The 26,128-nt window shown below is 37.3% G+C and overlaps 2 protein-coding genes across 5 annotated transcripts in view; one reads left to right on the forward strand and one right to left on the reverse strand.

The window, feature by feature from the left end:
* The first annotated feature begins 1,533 nt into the window (after window positions 1-1,533).
* Window positions 1,534-26,128, forward strand: part of LOC129924631 (uncharacterized) — a 104,488-nt gene continuing 79,893 nt past the window's right edge. For 3 of the 4 annotated variants that reach the window (XM_056020918.1, XM_056020916.1, XM_056020917.1), the window contains exon 1: window positions 1,536-1,788. The gene's annotated coding sequence lies outside the window, so the exon portion shown is untranslated. Of the gene's footprint in view, window positions 1,789-26,128 lie in introns of all 4 variants that reach the window. The other variant, XM_056020919.1, reaches the window with a different exon arrangement.
* LOC129924714 (putative uncharacterized protein DDB_G0282133) lies at window positions 13,760-15,643 on the reverse strand. The gene has a single exon (XM_056021210.1). The coding sequence runs from the start codon at window positions 15,641-15,643 to the stop codon at window positions 13,760-13,762; it is 1,884 nt and encodes a 627-aa protein (XP_055877185.1).

A 26,128-nucleotide genomic window follows, 5' to 3' on the forward strand; every position in this document is an offset into this window, starting at 1 on the left:
ACTGAACAGTTTCCGATTATTATTTGGACTTAATGACTATAATAATGATAGAACAGTTCACACTTTCATTTGGCTTTTTTTTTCATTCTTACTTCCCCTTGTTATTTTTCTCCTTTTCTTTCCAGGTCATTGTCTGAGTTCATGAGAAGATAAAATGAAACCGTTTGATATGAATGGACCTCAATCACCAATCGTCAACAAACAACATTTAGCCACGTGGTGCTCTATCTCTTCTATAGAATTTACGATCTCATGTTTAATTCATAATGGTTGTCACGTGACAGTTTTTTTTTCGTTGTTTTATCAATAAGATCATGTGACTAAATGTTGTTTGTTTACGATTGGTGAATAAAGTCCGTTGAAGACAAAAAAAGAAATAAAGCTTCCAGCAAGTTGAATTAAAACGAGGCTGCTGCAAATAACGGATACAGGATTATTTAAATACTATATCTAATATATTTCCTCAAAAATATTGTTTTGCCTAAACAAGTGAACAGAGTATTATTTAATAAACAACTGTTCTTTTGCTGTTTATACTCATATTGAATGACATTGTTAGAGCGAAGCAGAGAACAGATATTCTCTTGAATGACATGATAAAATGGAAGCGTCTGTTGGTTCCAATACCATCTGCTGCAACATGAATATTCAAGTTGTATATATAAGACTGGGTACATTAAAGAAAGAATCATGCAAGTTTATGACACGGTAGTATTGAGAGATGTCACGTATTCACATCTATCTTCTGTATTACTTTCTCTATCCATATTTCACTCCCCTCATCACCTCTCTCTCTCTCTCTCTCTCTCTCTCCATTCTGTTTTCTTCTGTCATTTTTTTTTCACTCTCTTTCATCTGTCACTTTCTCTCTATTTCTCTCTCTCTATTTCTCTCTTTTTCTATTGCTCTCTCGCTACTTCTCTTTCTCTATTTAACTTTCTCTCTTCTTCTCTCTCTCTATTTCTCTCTTTTTCTATTGCTCTCTCGCTATTTCTCTTTCTCTATTTCACTTTCTCTCTATTTCTCCCTCTCTATTTCTCTCTATCTCTCTCTCTCTCTTTTCTCCCTAGCTCTCTCTCTCTCTCTCTCTTATCTCTTTCTTCTTTTTACTCTCTCTTACAGTCTCTCTTTCACACTGTCGCTTTTCCTTACTTTCATTCTCTCTCTCTCTGTATACTTATGTGTCTAGTTTATTATTTTTCTCTCCCTCGTTCTGTTTCTCTAACGCTTTGTCTTTATCTTATTCTCGCTGTTTCTCTTTCACCCTGTTTCTTTGTTGTTTTCTTTCTTTCTCTTTTCTCTCATGCACACAACACACCTCGCACAGACGCACGTCTTATCTCTCAGGTATACATATACCTGCTCTGTTTATTCCTTTTAGGCCTGCGTTTCATTAACAGAGCCTAAGCTCGATACATAAACTCGGAGAAGTTAGAGCCCCTAACCCCCAGCCCCTCCCAGTGCACGCCCCAACAGCTCACTTGGTCTTCGAACAAGACAACGACGTAGGCACGAGAGCGAGGAAGAATGCTATCTACGCACGTGACGGGTGTGAGCATCGCTGCAGTGCAGGGCTTAGAGAGTTGACACTAGTCAATACACTGCTCACAGCGGGTATCATAGGACCCGGTTTAATTTCCTCAGAATCTCACCCGTAGCTAGTGTGTCTCTATACATAACAGTTGTGCTGTGACAAGTGTTGGGTTTTTCTTGGTCTGTGATTTCATAAATTCCAGAGAAACATTAATTCATTGTATATTATTTGATTCCAAGACTTCCTGATTTAAGGTAATCATTTCAAGTTGTTTTGAAGTGTGCGTATGACTATATGCGTTGTTGTGAAATATGGACGAATCAAATTCCATAAGAAAATAATGTAGAGAAAAGAAAGTCTCTTTAAAATCTGACACATACACAAAGTGAACAATGCAGGACATAATACAAGACACACACACACACATAATGTATGCGTATTTTACAAGATCATTGACCAAGAGTCATGACATCACAATATGACACGAGTTTTAGCCTGATATTAGTATTGTATCTTTGTCATATTGTTTTTTCTCTCTACTCTTTCTCTCTCCCTCTCTTTCTATCTCTCTCTATCTCTCTCTCTCTCCGTGATTGCCCTTTTAAATCATTAATTCTTGGACATTTTAAAGATGTAACTATTCAAAACAAAAAAAAAACACTACACAAACGACAAACTAGAAACATAAGCCAATACACGACTCCTTGCTTCTCATTCTAAATCTATTTGTGATTCATTTTATAAATAGATTTGCCTGCATTTTTTTTTTGTCTTTCCATCGACCAGTCAATCAGTCAACTGATCAATAAACATGCCACCATGCGTGTCTGCTAGCCTTCGCGATGCTCAGGTCTAAAACATAGAATCGGTTGACAATAGCCAACATAAAAAAGAAAATTATGGCAGTCGAGTCACGTTGATAGAATACTGGATCTAGTAGATCGTGGATCAGCCAGGATGTGTAATGGGACATTCCTTCCCATGTCAATGATTTTATTGAAGAATAGGGAACACTTGAACATAGAATGTAGAGCTTGACAGATTTTCAGAGGGACTATGATTGACAAGGCTATCGTGTGGCCAGCACAATGACCAACAGAATTTACAATGCCACCCAACTATCAGAGGTGGAACAAAGGGTGCCCTAAAGCTCTAAGCATCCCAGTAGAAATAATTCAAGCCTTTATGAGACTTGAAATCAGGTCCAGTCAAATACTACTATGTCGGCCACTCAGCTCAGCCAGACAGGCAATAAAGAATGGTCTTCTCTAGTTTGGATTCATGATTCTTTTCTAGCTCACAATTCTCTACCTCTGTAACTTTCTAATCAACACGACACTGAATGGGATCACCAAGTAGAATTCACATCGTTTTTTTTTTAAACATGCAATGGTCATTCTGTGTGCATATGTGTGTGTGATTCCATGTGTGTGTGTGTGTGTGTATGTGTTGTCTATGTGTATTTTTGTGTCCATGTGTGTATGTGTTGGTATGTTTGTGTGTATGTGTATCGTTAATTTTCTCATTTGCTAAATATTTCTGCCACTAATGAGCCAGCGGCTTGTAGATTATAATGAGAAACATGTACATGCACTTTGCAAAAAAATATCTCCTTTTCTTAAATGATAACTTATTCATATAGTTATGAGTATTGTTTTTTCACGTAGAGTCTGATTTTATTTCTTACCTTTCTTCGACACTACCGCTCTATCAGCACCTTACTGTTTGTCATTTCTAAGCAGATGATCTCGAGTTCGACTCCTTGCAATGGTTGTCCATATATTTTTTGTTGTATGTCCACTCAGCCAGATTAAGTACCAGGTATATATGGCACATTTAAAAAACAACAACAATCCTCTAGCTCTAGTGTTCTTCTAATGAATAACCTTTGAGGAACAGAGACAAACCGCTTCCGCTGCTTCATCGACCTCCTAAGTCTTTATCTGTAATTTACTTAATTGACTTGACGATAAGGCTGCAGGCTAAACGTATTAGTGCATGGCACAGAGTACAAACACTCCATCTATCGGCATTCCCTCTCTGGGATGCATTAAAAGGAAGTATAACTGGAAAATATAATACAAGTTCATTTTTATAAATCGTACAGTAAATTCTTATTTCTCTTTTGACCAAATCCCTATTTAGGATTATTTCCCCTTTACTAGAAGTTTAAATTATTTTATTTGTTGAAAGAAGAAAAACAAATCATTGATCACAGAGTAAGTTGTGACAGATGTACCAGACCTTTCCAGCTTTTAGGACAGCGGACAATTAGTTTTTCTTTTTGTTAAAAAAGATATTTCTTAATTCATTCTCGGGTAAAATAGAGCATATTGCTCCTTAACATTGAATTGATTTTCTATTTTATTTGTCAAAAGTACATTTTTTTTTTAGCTCTAACAATTTTACAATTTCCTAATTTGTCTAGACATGATTAGAATGCCTTCTTTAGAATGACTAGAACATCTTCAGGCCAAGTGGAATATGTTTGATGAATTACAAAGATTGTCAAGGGAAAGCACTAGTTACTAATAAAAAAAACGGAAGTTGTTTTGTTTCATTTTATATCTACCCCAGGCCCCAGGGGAGCTAAATCTAACTAAAGTTTCCAAACTTTGCGATCTATAGGGCAGATGATGCGAGTGGCGCTGATGGTCATCTGTTTCTATGGCCCACGGTTAACGAGGGTGTCATGGATCCTGAAATAAATAAAAAAAAAAATCCCTGTCTTCAGCAGGATTTGAACTCGGGACCTCAGGTTCGAAAGCCAAGCGCCTCCACCGCTCCCCCAAAGTAAATAGTTTTTGCTTTATCTCAAGTTCTCTTTCTTTCTATCTAAACTCTAGTCACAAGGATTAAAGAAGAGGGAGACTCTACAATTTTGAGTTAATGGTTCATTAGTTCTTTATTTCCTAGTTCTAACATTGTCATGATTTAATCATGTATTATTATTTATTCAAGTGTAAATACTAATTCTTTATGGAATCAAATGTGTCTATTGATCATGCACTCCAAGTTTGTGCTATTAAATTATTTAGTATTCTAAATGTAAAATTTTAAAAATAAATGTGTGATTAACTCTTTGTGATACGATTTTGTTATTCATAGATGTTGTCTAAACGTTCACCGAGATATAACACAGGTATCGATTATTCTATAATAGTATTTAAATAACAAAGGAACACAAGCAATTAAATATCTCAAGATTAAAAATACATTTATACATTTGTATGTCTCATTGTCTGTTTAACGATTCCTTTTTTTTTTCGTTCACCCAATGAATCTAAAAAAAAAAAATTATTATGCTTTAGTAAAACAAATTTTGTTTAGTTTTTATTAATTAGTTTACAGAGAGGAAGGAAAAGATATATAAACATTTCACTTGTATTGCCTGTTGTAGACTAAACATTTCACTTGTTTTGCCTTGTTTTAGACTAAACATTTCACCTGTTTTGCCTTGTTTAGACTAAACATTTCACCTCTTGTGCCTTGTTTTAGACTAAACATTCTACTTATTTTAGAGACCATATGGTTTGTTTCTTTCAGCTGTAGTGTGTTTGCTTATTATTCTATGTTCTAGCTCCTCATCGATTTATAAGATAGAAACTTATTTTGGGTAGATAAAATGGAAATAGACCTAGTATAACTTTGAGGCCAAAGAGAGAGAGAATCTAAGGTGTTCCAAGAATCCTGGGGTTAAATATAATAAATACATAAATATGTTGCAAACAATGCTTTCATTCATTGTGTACAATTTTTCATTTTAAATTATAAATCCTCTTCCACTATCTTGGTAATTGTCTTAACATTGCCCTGGTTTTGTTATTGGCATTGATTTCAGCGTAATCTTTAAAAGCCATTAATACATCAGACAATTGACCACTTTTTCCAAACATTCCCCATCTTTGCCGGACGTCATGCTTAATGATGCATCCAGCAATGTAAATATAGATCTATGTCTGTCAAGTTGTAAGTTTCTTCTTCTTGGGGTGAGAATCACAAAGTAATTTGATCTTGATGCACAATTACAAGCTTATATCCCGTCTTTCTCAAGTTGAGAATCGATTAGATTCATCTCACTACAAAATAAAAAAAAAAAAAGAAAATAGTATGGTAGCAATATAATTTTTTTAAACAGTTGTTTTTTTTCAAGCACAGCTGGCACAGGTGGTTACAGAGTTCTTGCAATTGAGTACAAGTTCTTCTAACATTCTGTCTTTTCCTCAATGTTCATTAGCTCAATTAACGTCATAAATTGTATTAAATATTTCCGACTTAGAGCTGGAGAGAACCGAGGCCTTCCGAAGTCTTGTTGAACAGGATACGTTAGCTCATTGTTACCTACTACCCAACAATATTTCATTTAAATGTTCCAGTAGTTTATAGAGCGAAATCTAGTTTCTTTTTAATGGTCTCATTCACCTTGGTTACATCCTAAAAGGATTCTGTTAGAAAAAGCATTCATTCAGTGTACTCCAGTGTTTTCCTTCTCCTAAATGGGTAGCCAACCAAGGCTAACGAGCCCCTCCTGCCCGAAGCTTACTGGTTTAGGCGCCAGTTGCTCGCCTTTGCCCCTTCTCTTGTCTGTGGTAACAGTTCCGCCAGGCTCAGTAACTGAACCACACGTGAAGGCCAGGAATCCAAACCTCCGTTGCCTTGCGGCTATACCCAAACACGGGAAAGGCTTCGGGAGACAACCCTGTGGAAAAATCAGGAGCTGGTGACCCTTAGGTAGACTGTGGCACACCGTGCTACAGCCTGGCAGAGACTGCGACGCTACTGATCCCAAACTGTATTGGATATTCCGTTCCTTTGGTCACATTAGTTGCGCCGAGAGGGGGGAACTGCTTTGTGGGCGACATCGTTCCGACCATAAACAATGCCCAGGCTTTCATCTTTCATTCAGCTCAGTGTACTCCTCAGTGTCTCTAAAAAAATGTTTTGAGTCCTGTGTGAGGCGCCACCAATCGGAGGCCTTAGGCGATTTCTTAGTTTGCCTATACTTAAGACCGGCCCTGAACACACACACACAACTGAACACGTGTTATTCATTCTATCCAATGCCTAGGCAAAGTAAGAAATCGTAAAGGTTTTTTCTACTTTGTCTGACAACGGATTGCCTACTTTGCCCGTAACATACAATGTGATGGCTAAAGATTATTTCGCTCTTACATGAAACAGGGTAGACGTAGAGACCTGTAGATCAAGGCTAACTGAAAGGAAGAGTCCATTTGTTCATTTTCTTGAACTAAGGAACCTTTTAAAACAGGTCGGGGTGGACCACGTTATTATGTTGGCAGTAGTGACAAACCTTTTATAGACCAGGGGAACAAATACATTTCTGACACCGTGTCACGGCCACATCAGAGCAGAGAACAAATTGTTGAGTTCGAGGGCACGTGGTTTGGGCTCAAGTACCACAGAAAACGTGAATGTCTTTTAGAAAATGACGTATGTCTGTACAAATACCACATATGTATTTATGTCAACATGAAAAGCAGAGTCTAACATAAAGACAATGGATCTCAATGGAATTATTTTTGTGTTCAGCTTCAATTTGTTGTAATGTACTTTATAACTATTATATTATTCCAAACCTTTGAAAATGTAAAGTTTATAAATACCTCCGTATTCGGTACACCGAATAAAAAAAATTAAAAAAATCTATTTTGGGTTTGACTGCATTTTAAATCTCCAATGAGACCACCGTCGAATCTTTTCTTGACACCTATAATTTTAGTCAAACACACACACACATTAATGACTCATCCTATCTTATAATTTACACACATTTCTGCAGAAGGAAAATAATTACGTGCTACGAGACTTTATTATATGAGTTTATGCATGAAAGAGTCCTTGCACAGACTTCATAGTCAGTCAGGCAACTATTTTGTAAATAATTCTTGAACAGAACAAAGAAGGTGGGCTGTGTAAAAGTGACAACTCTAAGTGACATCGTGACTGTGAAATAAGGATTCAGTTGAAACTATTGGTAGATCTTTATTTCTCCTAAAGGCCTTGCTGTGCTGATGCAGTGTGTTGTGATGGGAAGCAATGAAGGCTGGCCTACTATTGATTAGCTCACAGTCACATAGTACATCTACTTGCTGAGCTTTGAGAAGAAGTATTTTGTTGGCTACTTCATCATTTAAATTATAAGAACTAACAAACAAACAACATGCCCACTAGGAGGCTAGGTGGCTGAGTGGTAAGGCGTTTGGCTTCCAAACCGGGGGTGCTGGGTTCGAATCGTGAAGACTGGGATTTTTACTTTAGGGACCTTTAAGGCGCCTCTGAGTCCACCCAGCTCTGACATTAGTTGGGGCAACCTGAAGGCGGTTGGTCGTTGTGCTGGCCACATGACACCCTTTTTAACCGTGGGCCACATAAACAGATGACCTTTACATCATCTGCCCCATAGATCACATGGTCTGAAAGGGGAACTTTACTTTTTTAAAAACTATTCACAACGTTAAATGTCACTAGTAACTATTCACAATGTCAAATGACAATAATCAAATACATACAAAGCCAAATGACACTGATCAACTTCACAAAATGCCAAATGACAGTAGCTAAATACAATATCAAATGGCAACTACACAAAATATCAATTGACAGTAGCTACATAAAATATCAAATGGCAACAACTACTCAAAATATCAAATGACAGTAGCTACATACAATATCAAATGACAACAACTATACTAAATATCAAATGACAGTAGCTACATACAATATCAATTGACAACAAATACAGAAAATGTCAAATGACAGTAACTATACACAATGGCAAATGACACTTATCTGCTAAACATAATATCCAATGAAACATGGTGTAACAATGTAAAATGATGCCCACTAACTCCATAAATATTATACATGCCAAATAACAGTAAGTGTCAGTGTTCAAACCTTCTACCACAATTGGTCTAGGTTCGCTGGTTGTGCTGGTTAGACGGGGTTCGCTTTGGATGGGGGCGCAGAGTCAGCACTTCCAATCGCTGTCCTATATTTCATTACTGCAAGGCATAACTCTCGTTAACTTTTCCGTGTTATTATTTTTTTTATAACTCATCGATTCACTAAATGGTTTGTCATTGATTGTTGTCATCGATAAAGAATAATTGTGTGAAGTTTCCACTTGATCCAATACATGGTAGAAACAACGTGTTTAAGATGTTGACCGAACCAACAAACAGACGGAGTGAGTTGATTGAAGCTTGGTATAAAACAGCAACAACAACAACAAAAAAAAAACAATGTTAAATTTTAGATAATGATTTTGTTTTTTCTTCAAATCCCCCCCCCCAGTACTAATCTGTCGGTTCTGTTGTTTCAACTCTCATTTAATCCTCATTTGTGGTGGAAGTAGAGGATTACAACTGAGGGCTGACGTAGAGTGGGACAACTGGTTCATGGTGCCGTCTTTCTGGGACATCATTCTGTCAGCGAAACAATGACAGGCTTTCACACTCTCAGCACAAAGAAAATAAAAGAATAGAGAAGCAACATATTGATATCTGGCAGAAGGTTTGGTTTTAAATTATAAACAGGGCCGGATTTAAGCATGTGAAGGCCTCGGTGAAGGATTTTTGTGGAACCCCCTACACTTTTTTTTTTTTATTTTAGAAGACAGAAATAGATTTTCGATTTTATTTTCCTTCTTTAAAACAAATTTAATGTGCATTTTTTATTAGTAAAACAAAAAAGTATATTATTGAGTTTGTGGAAGGTAAGGCTCCGTAAATCTGGAGCTTCATTTCTATATTACAAGCACACTACACGCGGACATTTCTTAACCACGATAGTGTTGCCAATTGTATGTTTTAAATTGTTTTAGATTGAAAATACGACTAATCTACAATAATCTCTTACTTGTGTGGCTCAGGGGCAGTAACCCCACCTGTCCTTCCTTAAATGCGGCCCTGATTATTAACATAAGATAGAAGCTAGGTTTTTTAAGTTAATGCTATCACTACCATACTGTTTCGATTCTGATCATAATTATGGGCTCACTCATCCGTATACTATGTGATATTTGACAATAAGATAACATAAAGCCAGTTTTTTTTTGGTACGTCGCTGACACATTAGGAAGTCTTATTCTTAGGAGAACTGACATTTGTTGCTACGTTTTTATTAACACATCCATCCATCCCATTTGGCGCTACATCCCATGGAGGTCCCTGGCCTGCTCTAGCAAATCCTTCCATTCTATCCATCTATCCTGTACTTAACTGTCTCCATGCCCGGACTTTTAGCTGTTGTAGATCTGCCTCTATATCATTAAGCCACCGTACTCGTGGTCTGCTTTTGGGGCGCCTCCATTTTGTATTTAGCCGGTGAGCAATCCTTGCTCCTCTGTTCTCTGACATTCCTTCGAGGTGACCTGCCCAAAGTAATCTGCTTCCTTTTTATTTCCATTGCTATGAAGGGGTCTTTAGGTAGCTGGTAAATTTCTTGGTTGGTGCGAGTCCTCCATCCGGTTTCCTGACGTATGGCACTGTACATTTTGCTGAGGATTTTCCTTTCTTCATAAACACATACTATCCCTATAAATACAGACATTACAGTCTATTTGTTTTTTAGATATATCTACAACGGGTAGGTTTTTGTTTGTGGAAACTTCAAACAGCTTTTTTTTTAAAGTGACAAGTGCGTTAAAAAAAAGAAAGAAGTACTAAAGCCTCAAAGTATTAGTGAAGTCTTTGATTTCACGACTTAGTCTGTACTCTATCAGAAAACTAAGACCGGAGTGTCTATAAAACAACAACAAAGACCGGAGTGTCTATAAAACAACAACAAAGACTGGAGTGTCTATAAAAAAAACAACTAAGACTTGAGTGTCTATAAAACAACAACAAAGACTTGAGTGTCTATAAAACAACAACAAAGAGTGGAGTGTCTATAAAAAAAACAACTAAGACTTGAGTGTCTATAAAACAACAACTAAGACTGGAGTGTCTATAAAAAAACAACAACAAAGACTGGAGTGTCTATAAAAAAACAACAACAAAGACTGGAGTGTCTATAAAACAACAACAAAGACTGGAGTGTCTATAAAAAAACAACAACAAAGACTGGAGTGTCTATAAAAAAACAACAACAAAGACTGGAGTGTCTATAAAAAAACAACAACAAAGACTGGAGTGTCTATAAAAAAACAACAACAAAGACTGGAGTGTCTATAAAAAAACAACAACAAAGACTGGAGTGTCTATAAAAAAAACAACAACAAAGACTGGAGTGTCTATAAAAAAAACAACAACAAAGACTTGAGTGTCTATAAAAAAACAACAACAAAGACTGGAGTGTCTATAAAAAAACAACAACAAAGACTGGAGTGTCTATAAAAAAAACAACAACAAAGACTGGAGTGTCTATAAAAAAACAACAACAAAGACTTGAGTGTCTATAAAAAAACAACAACAAAGACTGGAGTGTCTATAAAAAAACTACCACTAGAATGAGCTGCAAGGTATCATTTTGATTGTCTGTACAGCACCAGCACTGGCCACTGAAGGTGTGGTCTCGTGTACAGTATAGATTAGTTCTCAATCGTTAAGCATTAAATGTGGTCGTTTGTACTGAAACATGATATTGACATCTCACCGCTGAGCTCCATTAGTGCGTGGAACGGCTAAGTCAATAGAGCCTTTGTTACTCGGCAAGACTGATTTTGTCCCGTCTACACGTTCTTGTTAGACTGTCAGACTAGTTGGTAGTGATGGACACTTCTTCTTTACAATACTCAGTAACCACAAATTCAACAGCCTCATAGTTTAGATATTAGACAAACTTTTGTTCAATTTTGAGAAAATGAGATTTTATGATTTTTTTAGATGTCAACTCTATGGATACTCCATCGGTTAAAAGCACTTGTGGACATTGTAATAATAATAATAATAATAATAATAATAATAATCTTTATTATCCATAAGGAAATTTGTCTTACAATTTGTGCATTACACCAAACAAAAAACATTATAACTATAAGAAACCAAAATGTACATTCACACCAGACTCACTCATAATTTACATGTGACAAAGTTTATACCAGATTGTTGTTATTTAATGATTTGATTGCCAGGGGAACAAAAGAGTGTTTGTGTCTGTTTGTCTTTGCTATCGGTGTCTTGTATCTCTTTTGTGATGGTAAAATCACAAAATCCTGACACAAAGGGTGATTCTTTATTTCGAGGATCTTGTTAGCTTTTTTATAGATGTTTGTCTAAAACAACTGCCCAAATGGGGGTTTGTTTTTTGCCAATGATTTTGCCAGCAGCATTTAGGATTCTATAAAGTTTATTCCTATTTTTAATGCTCAGATTGCCATACCAGGCAGTGATATTGAAACTTAAAATATTGCAGATGTGAGCGTGATAAAACATAGCCAAGGCCTTTTCGCTAACATTAAACGAGGACAGTTTTCTTAGTAATCGTAATCTTTGCTGCCCTTTTTTGCTGATATAATCAGTATTTGCAGTAAAATTTAGTTTATTGTCTAGGATAGTACCAAGGTATTTAAAGGTTTGCACAATTTCAATAGTCTCTCCAGCTACAGAATAAGGATAAAATATTAGGGACGTTGACATTTTCTTCACATTGACAATTTCTAGACAGTTAGTGAACTTTATCGCTTGGAGCTTTTTTTTTATGTGTGTGGACCTTATTGTCTAGTAATAAAGCATGTTCAATTATTTATTAGAGAAACGAGGCAAGTTGAACTATCTTATTGGGAAATGCTGCATATTGAATTATTTTGTAAGAAACGATGCATATTGAATTATTTTGTAAGAAATGCTGCATACTGAATTATTTTGTAAGAAATGCTGCATATTGAATTATTTTGTAAGAAATGCTGCATATTGAATTATTTTGTAGAGAAACGCTGCATTGCTGAATTATCTAGTAGTGAAACACTGCATGATTACTGCTCTGGCTAACCATCACCTTGTTTGGCCCGTCAGTCGAGAAGGTTTGCCGGGGTGTGACAGTTGCCGCATGCAGACACCTGCTTGGAGCCACTGGTGAGAGGTGTCTCTGTGTAAAGACCAAGGTCAACGAGCTGCTCAGGGAGCCCAACTGCCCAGTTGACAGAGGTACTACTCCTCCTACAGAACCCCATACACCCCATTGCTCGTACCATGCTGCTTTTGACAGACTTCAAGGACACGTGTGGCAACGGAGAGGACTCAGCATATCCACAAAACTCATCAAAAAGTTAAACTCCTTCCACCTTCGCTGTCTAAGGAGTATCCATAAGGTGCGTTGGTCCGACCACATACCAGACACATAAATCTTAGAGCTGTCCAACATGAACAGTATCATTGCGACAGTGAGAGGTCCCAACTTTGATGGGCGGGACATGTAGTCCGCATGCCAGACAATCGCCTTCCCAAACGACTTCTGTACGGGGAGTTGTGTGCAGGAAAGCGCTCCCAGGGAGGTCAAAAAATGCGCTATAAAGACAGTCTCAAGAGCTCCTTCAAGGAATGCGATATTGACTTTCACAGCTGGGAAGCACTAGCTCTTGATCGCGTGAAGCTGTGAGTCTGGGAGTCTCGAAATTTGAAGCAAGAACAGTGGCCAGGGTGAAAGAGCGCCGAATCCACATAAAAACTGAGAGAAGAAGCAGGTTGTCTGCAACTGACCCAATCTACCCATGCCACAAATGCGGCGGCTTTTTAAAGCGAAGATTGGACTTGAGTCCATAAGTATTGTGCTTATCTTCGATCACGAAGGAGGAGCTATACTGCTCTAAATAATTAATGATTAATGACTTTGTGACTACTTACCGTTAAAAAAACAATACTGTAACCAAAGCAACTATATGATTGAAGTGAGCACATTAGTCTAATAGTTCTCTACGGGTCACAGCACACTTACTAGAATCCACAGTTCGTGTTCAACAATTCGTTCTTCAATCAAACTAAGTAAAACTGCAGACTTGTAGTCAACCAAGAACAGGCAGGCATCGACCATTGAATAGAGTTACATCACTCGGGGTAACATAGTCTCTCCAGAGTTTGTAGGGACCCGGCAAAATAAACAGTGTCTGACCAGATGACAAATATTTAATGGGGCAAATAGTACAAGCCGGGTCATTCAAATATTTATCTCAATTTTCTTTCTCTGGGGAAGATTTTTTTTTTATATTATGCTTTCTAACAATGGTTACCCGATTTGTACATTCATGTATCGAAAAGTGGTTGAAATTTAATATGTGTTGAAAGTGTCATTTGTTCTGTTGAAAATGTCATTTGTTCTGTTGAAAATGTCATTTGTTCTGTTGAAAATGTCCTTTGTTCTGTTGACAGTGTCCTTTGTTCTGTTGAAAATGTCCTTTGTTCTGTTGACAGTGTCATTTGTTCTGTTGAAAATGTCCTTTGTTCTGTTGACAGTGTCCTTTGTTCTGTTGAAAATGTCCTTTGTTCTGTTGACAGTGTCATTTGTTCTGTTGAAAATGTCCTTTGTTCTGTTGACAGTGTCCTTTGTTCTGTTGAAAATGTCCTTTGTTCTGTTGACAGTGTCATTTGTTCTGTTGAAAGTGTCATTTGTTCTGTTGAAAGTGTCATTTGTTCTGTTGAAAGTGTCATTTGTTCTGTTGAAAATGGCCTTTGTTCTGTTGACAGTGTCCTTTGTTCTGTTGAAAGTGTCATTTGTTCTGTTGAAAGTGTCCTTTGTTCTGTTGAAAGTGTCATTTGTTCTGTTGAATCTGTCATTTGTTCTGTTGAAAATGTCCTTTGTTCTGTTGAAAATGTCCTTTGTTCTGTTGAAAATGTCCTTTGTTCTGTTGAAAGTGTCATTTGTTCTTTTGAAAGTGTCATTTGTTCTGTTAAAAATGTCCTTTGTTCTGTTGAAAGTGTCATTTGTTCTGTTGAAAGTGTCATTTGTTCTGTTGAAAGTGTCCTTTGTTCTGTTGAAAGTGTCATTTGTTCTGTTGAAAGTGTCATTTGTTCTGTTGACAGTGTCATTTGTTCTGTTGACAGTGTCATTTGTTCTGTTGAAAATGTCCTTTGTTCTGTTGACAGTGTCCTTTGTTCTGTTGAAAATGTCCTTTGTTCTGTTGAAAATGTCCTTTGTTCTGTTGACAGTGTCATTTGTTCTGTTGAAAATGTCCTTTGTTCTGTTGACAGTGTCCTTTGTTCTGTTGAAAATGTCCTTTGTTCTGTTGACAGTGTCATTTGTTCTGTTGAAAATGTCCTTTGTTCTGTTGACAGTGTCCTTTGTTCTGTTGAAAGTGTCATTTGTTCTGTTGAAAGTGTCATTTGTTCTGTTGAAAGTGTCCTTTGTTCTGTTGAAAGTGTCATTTGTTCTGTTGACAGTGTCCTTTGTTCTGTTGAAAGTGTCATTTGTTCGGTTGAAAGTGTCCTTTGTTCTGTTGAAAGTGTCATTTGTTCTGTTGACAGTGTCATTTGTTCTGTTGACAGTGTCATTTGTTCTGTTGAAAATGTCCTTTGTTCTGTTGAAAGTGTCATTTGTTCTGTTGAAAGTGTCATTTGTTCTGTTGACAGTGTCCTTTGTTCTGTTGAAAATGTCCTTTGTTCTGTTGACAGTGTCATTTGTTCTGTTGAAAATGTCCTTTGTTCTGTTGACAGTGTCCTTTGTTCTGTTGAAAATGTCCTTTGTTCTGTTGAAAGTGTCATTTGTTCTGTTGACAGTGTCATTTGTTCTGTTGACAGTGTCCTTTGTTTTGTTGAAAGTGTCATTTGTTCTGTTGAAAGTGTCCTTTGTTCTGTTGAAAGTGTCATTTGTTCTGTTGACAGTGTCATTTGTTCTGTTGTGAGTGTCATTTGTTCTGTTGAAAATGTCCTTTGTTCTGTTGAAAGTGTCATTTGTTCTGTTGAAAGTGTCATTTGTTCTGTTGAAAGTGTCCTTTGTTCTGTTGAAAGTGTCATTTGTTCTGTTGACAGTGTCATTAGTTCTGTTGAAAGTGTCATTTGTTCTGTTGAAAGTGTCATTTGTTCTGTTGAAAGTGTCCTTTGTTCTGTTGAAAGTGTCATTTGTTCTGTTGACAGTGTCATTTGTTCTGTTGACAGTGTCATTTGTTCTGTTGAAAGTGTCATTTGTTACAAAATTAGTATCTAGTACATTTTTCATATTCGTTCTATTGAGTTCATTTATATAAATTTCACTCCATTGCAATAATAAGATTATTTTATAATTTAATTTATTATATTGACCACTTTGTAATTATGAAGGGTGAAAGGTTAAAAGATCTATAATTAGAACATAGAAAGTGTTTGTAGGTTAGATCATGCTCCTTGTTCATGAAACAAAACACATCAGTTCATGTCCGCGCTACTAATGATTTAATATCAGTGGTGTAACGTAAATCTAACATTGTTTATTAACATTTTCTCTATCACAGACGCACACAGACACACATTTTCTGTATCTCTTCTCACTTTATCCTCCACATCCGCCTTTCTCTTTCTTTTTCTTTCTCTCTCTTTTTCTTTCTCTTTTTCTTTCTCTCTTGCATTCTTGCATGTATCTTCTTCCTACCTGAGATTTCTTGATCAGCCCATCTGTCCAGTGTATCTATGTATCTACTGCCTGTGTATTGTGCACACTGTACAGACTGGATCCCATGCAGAACACTTTGTTTAGGTTACTGTTAGAAAATTGAATACACAAATTGATGTGTTTGTGTATGCGTTTGTGTGTAAGTGTGTGCATGTGTATTATCGTATGTGTAACAGTTTCTCAAACAGTTTGAAATGTTTCCATTTATTGGTTTGAAATCACAAGAAACATCTTTAAGCTCATGATAAAGTTTTTACATTTTTTTATAGTGTGTGTGCGTGGCAAGGGCGCTTAGTAACAAACACATTCTATAAATGAAAGAGAACATTGAATACTTAAAAAAAAATGCTTATATGAAGTTAAGAGGTATCAATTAGTTAGTATAAGTCGTGTAATTAAATTTGTAGTAGAACTAGAGCTACAGCGATTAATAATATTTTTATTAATTGTTTTTGTTTAGCGCTATTTCATGCTTTTAGTTTTCTCACTACGCTCTGATCCTATCACTTTCTCACTACCCTATGATCCTATCACTTTCTCACTACGCTCTGATCCTGTCACTTTCTTACTACGCTCCGATCCTATCACTTTCTCACTACGCTCTGATCCTATCACTTTCTCACTAGGCTCCGATCCTATCACTTTCTCACTACGCTCCGATCCTATCACTTTCTCACTACGCTCCGATCCTATCACTTTCTCACTACGCTCTGATCCTATCACTTTCTCACTACGCTCCGACCCTATCACTTTCTCACTACGCTCCGATCCTATCACTTTCTCACTACGCTCTGATCCTATCACGTTCTCACTACGCTCCGATCCTATCACTTTCTCACTACGCTCTGATCCTATCACTTTCTCACTACGCTCTGATCCTATCACTTTCTCACTACGCTCTGATCACTAGCGGATCCAGAACTTCGGAGTGGGGGGGGGCGATTTTATTTCCAAACCCTAACCCTAAAGCCGAGTAAACCCTAACCCTATGCATAAACGTGCGTACAGCATATATATATATATATATATATATATATATATATATATATATATATATATATATATATATATATATATATATATATATATATATATATATATATATATATATATATATATATATATATATATATATGAGAATAAAATAGAGCAGTGTTTCTCAACCTTCGGCGAAAAAAATTAAAAAGTCATGTTGAGGCCTTTCTCTTGCAAGCTTGAGGGTCTGGGGGAGCGATGTAAGATTGCTTAGTGTGGTTCGGGGCGAATCCCGACACAAAAAGGGTTTTCTTGCATTTTTCACTGCAGAAACGCATCCTTCTGACATATACAGCTCATTATTAATCAGTGGGGTTCGGGGCGAAGCCCCGACGCAAAAAGTGTTTTCTTGCATTCTTCATTGCAGAAACGCATTCTCCTGACATTCATAGCTCATTATTCATCAGTGGGGTTCGGGTCGAAGCCCAATAACGAAAAGCGTTTTCTTGCATTCTTCACTGAAGAAACGCATTCTCCTGACCTAAAGCTCATTATTCATCCTATTATAAAGGACCTTTTGAATAATGTTGAAAAATATTCTAATAGAAATTTTTAGGCACTTAATACATCGCCAATCAAACCGATTTGTTCCTTGAAAAGATAAGATACCCCACATCTTTAGATTAAGGCTTTCGGGATCGCCGCCGAAAAAAAAATTATTCGATAAATAATATTCAGTAAAATTCAAGCATAAATTGTTAGTTATAGTCCAATATTATTTAACTAGAAAAATATCAGATTGAGTAAAGGTTGGAAAAAGGCGACTAGGAAAAGATTATCTGGGTTTAGAACTCATCTCAATCGTGACTCTTATACTGAAAAATTTTGTTTGAATTATAACTTTTCCAAAGCAAAGTCTTTCTTAAAATAATTAAGATAAATTCATGTGAAATTACATAAACTCTGTCTGGAAAGGGTAGGGGGCGATAGAGTGAAAATGATTAATCCTCACTCCTTTTTATAATTTCTGCTAATGATTGCATTTGGCATTAAAGAATAGGGTTGGGGCGACTCGGTATAAGAATTTAATTTTATAGCATGTATAAATTATATAAGTGACTGATTTTTTTAATTTTGTAATTTCTTAACTATAAAACAAAAAGAAAAAGTATTGGTTTGTCCCATGGGCGGAAGGCGATTGCATGTATCGCCCCTTCCACCTGGTACAACCCTTTTCATGTTATATTTACTAATGATAAAATTTGAGATTAGAGTGTGGTGCGACATAATATACAATGGGTTCACGTAGTTTATATTATATACATATTCAACTAATTTTGTTCACATACAATGATTTCTCCGTAAAAATAGGACCGCCCCTCCCACTCAGAGACCTAGATTGGGGAGGACAGTACATACAATCGCCCCCCCCCCCACCCCACCCCACCGAATCGGCAAAAATACCTGAAGGAGAGCGACATAATATAAAATTTATATATTAATTCAACTAATTTTGTTAACAAACTATGATTTCTCAGAAAAGTAGGACCGCCCCCCCTCCACTCAAAGGTTTTAGGTGGGAAGGGTAGTAGAGGTATTCGATCCCCACCCCATCTGCCAACAGGGGAACGATATAATATAAAGATCGGTTAAAATACCAATAACAAGTTTTAATCATATAGATATTCAATTGATTCTGTTAGCAAGCTGTGATTTCTACATATAAATTGGACCGCCCCCCCCCCACTCGAAAGTTTAGGGGGGGGGGCGGACTTGATGCCTCCCGATCCCACCATATCGACAAACATACTAGAGGGGGGGGGGGCGAAATAATCTAAAAATAGGTTTAAATATAAATAATTATTATATATTATTAACATAAGTAATAAATTCGTATACAAATTGTGTGAATTCTATACAAAAATTCGTCTTTCCCTTGTTCAAGATACCAATCAAAACTACTAATGGACAGTTATTTTGGATTGCGGGCGGAGAACTTAGAGAGAATAGACTACTAACTAGCAAATTAAAACAAAGTTTAAAACAAACCTGGTGCTCCACGTTTAAATTTCATATACCATATTTGGGCTCTTATATATAAGTATTTTTAAAAATATATGTTTTTCTGATGTTGTTATTGTTTTTTTTTTATTATTTTGAAATAGGGTCCTGCTAGATAAATGTAAATAGGTGTCAGAACTGGATTTTAGGGATTGCAGACTGTGTAGCCGCCCTTTGCCTCATCTGAAATTTTAAAACTCTCAATGTTATAAATAACATACTAAACATTAAAAAAAAAGAAAACTAGATGAAATAAATGAAATAAAAATTATATGTATCAAACACAAGTCTCAGCGTGCCATCCCGTTAAATCAACTAGGTCATTGCTATTATATAGTTGTAGTTTTATTTTCTGAAAGTCGTGGGAGTTAAAATACAGACAGCGAGACGGACAAATGGGAAGCAATACAATAGAGAGAGACAGAATGTACACAATAGGAAAGGGGAGATCAATCAGGTTCTGTGGTATTATATATTAGATTTAATGAAATTAAAGGTCACTACACAGAACTGACGTCATTGGTTTTACATTTCAAACACCATAGAGAAATATTTTTTAGCGTTTAGTAACTTATTTTAGATGTATTGGGAACACCGAAGGGTATATTTAAAAACAACAACTCTTGAGGGCATATATACCATAATCTAAAAACTTTACTGAATGTCTGTACATTTTACACTATAATAGCTGTAATTGGTATCCTAGAGCCAAATTAAGGGTACTGCCTCAAGAATCAACAAATATATATATATACATACTATTATTTTAAAAAAGTAGTTTTTATCTATAATTGCATGAAGTATTTTCAAAAACGTATGTTTTCAAATCAGGCTAGGGGCCTCTACAGAAAATCCTGCTCAGTGCTGCACTTTATTAGTTCGGCTCTAAGGTATTACCCATAGTATGAAGTTGAATACAATGATTCACAGGGCAGTTGAAACTTCTGTACTAAGAATGAGAGAGAGAGAGAGAGAGAGACACACACACACACAAACACACACACAACGACGTGAGGTAAAAAATGTAATATATATCATGGGCGTGGCTGGGGGGGGGTCTTGGGGTTCAAACATGTTACATTGTTTATTCATTAAATTGTTGCATTTACACTCTTGTTATTAACTGATAAAAGTTCACGTATAGTCAGTATTTGTGTTTCATAATTATTTACGTATTAACCGATAAACTGTCCGGGGTGTCCGAGCAGACGAGCCACGGCCAAATTAAAAACCCTGCAGGAAGTTAATAAACACTGTTCAGGTGGGGAGGAACCCGGAGAGTAATGAACTTATGTCTACTCCTAGATGAACCCGGAAAAAAAAACCACCTGACAAGGGGTAGGGGTAATGTATACTATATGTACTGTAGTATAGTGGGGAAAATGTTTACAGGTTTTGTGTTTTATTAGTTATCATCAGAATTCTCGCGCCAAAACGGCTCTGGACAAAAAGGCTGCGCCAAAACGGCTCTAGATAAAAAAAGCTGCGCCAAATGTCGGGTACTCAATATACACCCATCAACGGTCGACACACTCAAACATATTTAGGCCTTCATTCTGTTTTCCCTCTTTATGAAGTTCATTAATCAAGTTTATTAACACCCGACAAGAAACAAGAATTAACCAATCGAACAGTAAATTAACCAATTGAACAGTAGCGTCATAAGTAAGTTCCTTACATTGGCTACAGGAAGTTACCGCCCCTCTGTAGTTCTATTAATATATACCCTCAATGAATTCCAATACATCTTTCTTTGATCACTAGGTAATGAAACCAAAATGTTTTCCCATGCTTTTGTCTCCAGCCTAGCTGGCACGATACTTGAGTATATGGCCTCGCATGACTACTCGCACGTCGATCTAATATTTCTAAATGCTTTGGTGAGGATCGATCCCATCGCTAAGAACGTATCGATTGGTGCGATTTTTGCATTCAGAAAACCTGGTCAATCATTCTGCCAACACAGAAATACAATTTTAGAATTTTGGCTTGAACAGTTCAATTGCAATCCAGGTCTATAAAACATTTTGAACAAAAGAAAATTTGTATAAAAATAGAAGAGACTCGCTTCTGACATTTTTTTTAATTTAGTAGATTTTTTTTTGAATAAAATGTAGGCTCAAGTCTTTTTTTTTTCTTTGTTAATCAACAGCCAAGCTGTCAGTAGTTCTTTTGTGCCTTTTAGTCTAATCATAGTCTAATGATTACAAAGGTTATGAAATCAATAGTTCGTCAAAGCTAAATATTTTTCAATGGCAATTTGGTCATTTTGCGCACAAATCTTAGAATGTCCAAACTAATGGGAATCTTTAAGTTAATGTCGGTCATTCAAAAACATTCTTCAAAGAAAACAGAAAGTTCGTGGCAGAGAAATTAAACCTTAAGTTTAAAGCGTGGGAGGTCAACCGGGAGAACTTGCACCAGCGCATCCCACAGTCATTAGTCATGGGCAATGAAGTGTCCTTAAAATAACATCAAAATCATGTGCAGGAGTTAAACACACACTCAAGATGTTTGGAAGAAAATGAATTTCGATTATATATTTTTTCCTATTCTGTCTTGTCTACTTAATATATTGATGACAGACTTGGCCAGGGGAAACAACCTATCGACCCGCAGAGAAAGTCAATCAAGGTGATATCAAGCTGAGCTGTAGCTGTAGCTAATTAGCTAATGAAGGTGGCCTTAAGGTTCATGCTTATTGATGTCTACTTACCAATGTTCAGGATCTCATGCAATATTTGCATTGCTTGTTTCTTATTTGGGGAAAAGGAGATTATATAGAGTTAGGATCCTCTCGAATCAGGCTCTGTACAAACACGACAACTATAACTTGAAGATCATAACAACAAGGACGCTACATAGACGTTATATTTAACTAACGACCAACTCAACACTACTGCATAACAAGATACACTGACTACAGAGACTTCACTCTACCTAAAGCGTACTGCCGTACTTCACCAGTTTCTCTCTCTGTCTAATATTGTCTGTTGGAACGTTGGGGCACCACACCAGATCTGTCGACCATCTTTCTACATTCCTCTCTGCCATTTGCCTTGAATAGAACCTCTTTCAATGGCTGGCCGTCAGTTCTTTTATGTTGTCTTTTCACCACTTTCTCTGTCTGCCTCTTCTTCTTTTTCCTAGTACTGTTCTCTAAAGGAAGGTCTTTGCGAACCCCGAAGATCTTGTAATATGGCTATAAAGTTTTACTTTGCGTTTTTTTTTTTTTTTACAATACTTAGCAGGTGATCGTGGGGTCCAATCGCTGTAGTTTATAAAGAGCATAAAATATAGCAATAAAAATGTATTAATAATGGTCTCAGATGTATAGACTACTATCATACCATGTATAAGATATGATAATCTAATAATCTAAAAAGGATATTTGTGTCAATGTGTTATTTGGGGGTATTGCAGTCCTCGGCACTTCTGATTTCCTTTCCTGACCAATCGCCATCAGGAGAACGATGAAACAGACTCTAGATCGAATGACCGCTTCAGACAAAACTGTTCACGCTCTGCTGATCAAGCAATCAATATGGGCGGTATCTGAAACCTTCTGGCGCTGACTATTGTTGACTGATTTCATGCTCCGTTGAACCAGTTGCTTGTGACAGAGTAAGGAGAAAGTCTAGGGCCTAATAAAATTTAAGAGTACTCACGAGTGCAGATTTTTTTTGGAGGATATAGATTAGAATCGATCTAAAATGCGAAAAGACAGTTTCCTCGGCGATAAATGTCGATGTTCTATAAATAATATATAGGTACAACTGCGTGAGCATAATGAGCTAAGAAAGCTAATACAAGCTAGTCGGTTGGTGCTGTAAGCTCTTAGCAAATGAATGGCCCATTTACGAGTCAAATCAATTGGTTAAAACAAAACGTTAAGTACTCCCTTTCAGATCTTGCAATCTATGGGGACGATAAGGAAAAGGTAAAACGCTTGGCTTCTGAACCGAGGGGTCTCGGTGAAGAATGGTTTTTTTTTTAATTTCGGACGCCCCCGAGGCCACCCACCTCAAATGGGTACCTGATCTTAATTGGGTAAAGTAAAATCAGTTGGTCGTTGTGCTGGACATATAACACCCTGCTTGTTAAAAGCTGGCCTAAGAAATAGATGACCTAAAAAGTTTGGTTGCCGAGGAAGAATTCAGTCACTGAACTATCATTGAGAGCGTGTACACTTGATCTGTGCATCCCTCTAGCATTCGACAACAAGGTTAGCGACACCTGTATTTCATCGGTTCCACTTATCTGAACCAGTGGCTTAGCTAGAAATTTGCCATCATTTGGGGGCCCGGGGGGTTTGACCTCTCTGCGTAATATTTAATATTTAATGTAAAAAAAACTATTTCGAAAACTCATTTGAAGGCCTCTTCAAGTGGTGGCCGGGGGGATTTTTAAATTCTCCCCCTCTCCGCACTAGCTACGCCACATATCTGGACACTTGCTAAGCTTCAATGAACGTTTCAAGATTGTCAACGTTACACATCAAACACGTGACTACAAACGTCACACATCAAACACGTGACTACAAACGTCACACATCAAACACGTGACTACAAACGTCACACATCAAACAAGTGACTGTAAACGTCACACATCAAACACGTGACTGCAAACGTCACACATCAAACACGTAACTACAAAGTTTGAAATTTCCTTGACATTTCTTTGACATGTTTGGGACGTCCCTTCAGAGTTGAAGATGATTCCATCCGGGCCCCCAGACCTTTTACAAGGACGGCGGGGAGGGGGGGGGAAGTTAGCGAACAGGAATTTAGGATCATCGAAACGATAGTCCAGAGCACAAACCAGGCGAAAAAAAGCTGAATGTCTTCCACCTCTGTTGCCTAAGGGAGATCTTTAAAATAAAGTGGCAAGATAAGATAACCAACGAGGAAGTGCTACGAAGAGAAGGATGCCAGGACATCCGCTCTGTTATCAGCAGCAGACGCCTTGGCTGGCTTGGCCACGTTCGTAGAATGCCAGTAGGTCGACTTCCACAGGACATTCTGTATGGCGATCTAACAGAAGGCAGGAGAGCCGCTGGTGATTACATATGCCCAACCTGTGACCACAGCTGTGTATCAAGGATTGGCCCTTTAGTCACACAAGAAGTTGCCAAGGGAAAGGACCGTCTACAAAGACGCAAAATGCCACAAAGATACGACTCGACCAGCCAGACGTGTTACTGTTAATAAGTAGTAGGCCTACATTCCTGTTAGTCAGTCATGAAGTAAACAATAAACCCAGATATTCTAAACAATAAACCCAGATATTCTAAACAATAAACCCAGATATTCTACTGACACTTTGTATGTACAACAATGTTCCGTTATAATAATCTTCAGTAAACCTCAGTTGTTACATTTTCTTACTGGCTTTGGTCGCCATTATTCTTAGTCATTTGACTTCAAACACAAAGTAGATGATAAGTTAATTTCACCCATTGCCGAATTGTTTTCTAACAATCGTCTCTCGTTTGGCGCAACAGTCGTTTGTTAAGCCTCCCTAATACCACTGCGGGGTACTTTGGAACGATCTTACAGACTCAGAGTCAGATATCAATTGAGACTTAACACTATTACCTGGACTTAACCCTGTAGAGACATCGGCTAATGGGTTTGACCTTAACGCCACACACACACCCTGCACATTGAATGAGTGTGTCCATCTGATAAAATGCTAAACACTGTCAGTGTCTGCGCGTGTATCTAAAAGGTCAGCTATTGAGGCATGTTATCATTTGTTTCTTGAGTAAACCCTCGCTCTAATCACAAGACAAACAGTACACACATGTATTTCCTTTCAAATCCTAGATAGATGCAACCCAACTATTTAACCAGCTTGATTTAACAGTTTGAGTAAACAATTTGAGTTAACCAGTTGTAATTGACTGTTAATTTAAACTAGCTTGATATGACCAGTTTTATTTAACTGCTAACCACTGTCAACAACAACAACAACAACCAAAACGCACTCTAAATATCTATATCACAAAGTCCTCAGCTCGTAAACACCTTCCTTCAGGGAACAGTGCCAGGAAAAAAGGAAGAAGCAGACAGAAAAAGGGATGGGAACACGAACCTGTCATTAAAAGAGATTCTAGCAAAGGCAAAAGACTGAGAGGAATGGAGAAAAACGGTCAACAGATTTGTGTGGTGCCCCAGCGGTCCAACAGACTAAGAGACAGGTGAAGGTGATTTAACCAGTTGGATAAACAAGATTCGAACAGATGTAATCCTATGTATAGTTCATCCATTGTGGTTCGATGATGACCACGTTTGTCCATCCATGGGGGCTTTCGTGCCTCCTCGTGTGGCTGGTGAGACACTTTCAAACATACGGCTAGTCTTGAAACAGATAGAACTGGTGCATGCGGGGTCTCGCTCTGTACGGAGCCAAGCGAACCCTACAGAACACTGCCAGATACCTGGACCGTGCTGTAAGGGATTAATGAGAGCACGGAACCTTAGTGCATGGAGGCTTACAAATGGTGAAACCTATGTGCAGGGGGCGGCCTTATCAGAGCGCGGGGCCCTGAGCGAGTGTCAAATACGGGGCCCTGGGCCTATATACACCGTACAACATCGCGCTAACGGGCTCGACCGCCTCTAACGCCTTATTTTTGCTATACTATTGGCTTTTCACTAATTACATTCTGTATTATAATTGTTCTGCATGAAAGATTTCGTCTTTTAAGGTTAATAAAAGTAACTAATGATTCAGAAACATTTTGCATAAAAAAATAAAACAAACTAGATAATAATTTCTGCTAAGCACGCTGGAGTCGGAAAGTATTAATTGCGGAGGAGAATCAGAACATTTGCAATAATCAAATAGTTGCTAACAGTTGCTTAGACGGATTCAGTCACGGAACTTTCCTGGCTTGTCGCTTTGCACTAATAATAATATTATGTCTCTTCTCTCCCGATGCGCTGTCGGAACAAACAACATTTTGCCACGTGGTTCTCTATATCTTCAATACAAATTACGCAATCCATAAAGGCT

Source organism: Biomphalaria glabrata, chromosome 2, assembly GCF_947242115.1.
Source record: "Biomphalaria glabrata chromosome 2, xgBioGlab47.1, whole genome shotgun sequence".
Taxonomy (NCBI): Eukaryota; Metazoa; Mollusca; class Gastropoda; family Planorbidae; genus Biomphalaria; species Biomphalaria glabrata.

Coding starts and splice junctions, on each gene's coding strand:
- LOC129924714 (XM_056021210.1), bottom strand. CDS start 15,643: ATGAAAAATGTACTAGATACTAATTTTGTAACAAATGACACTTTCAAC.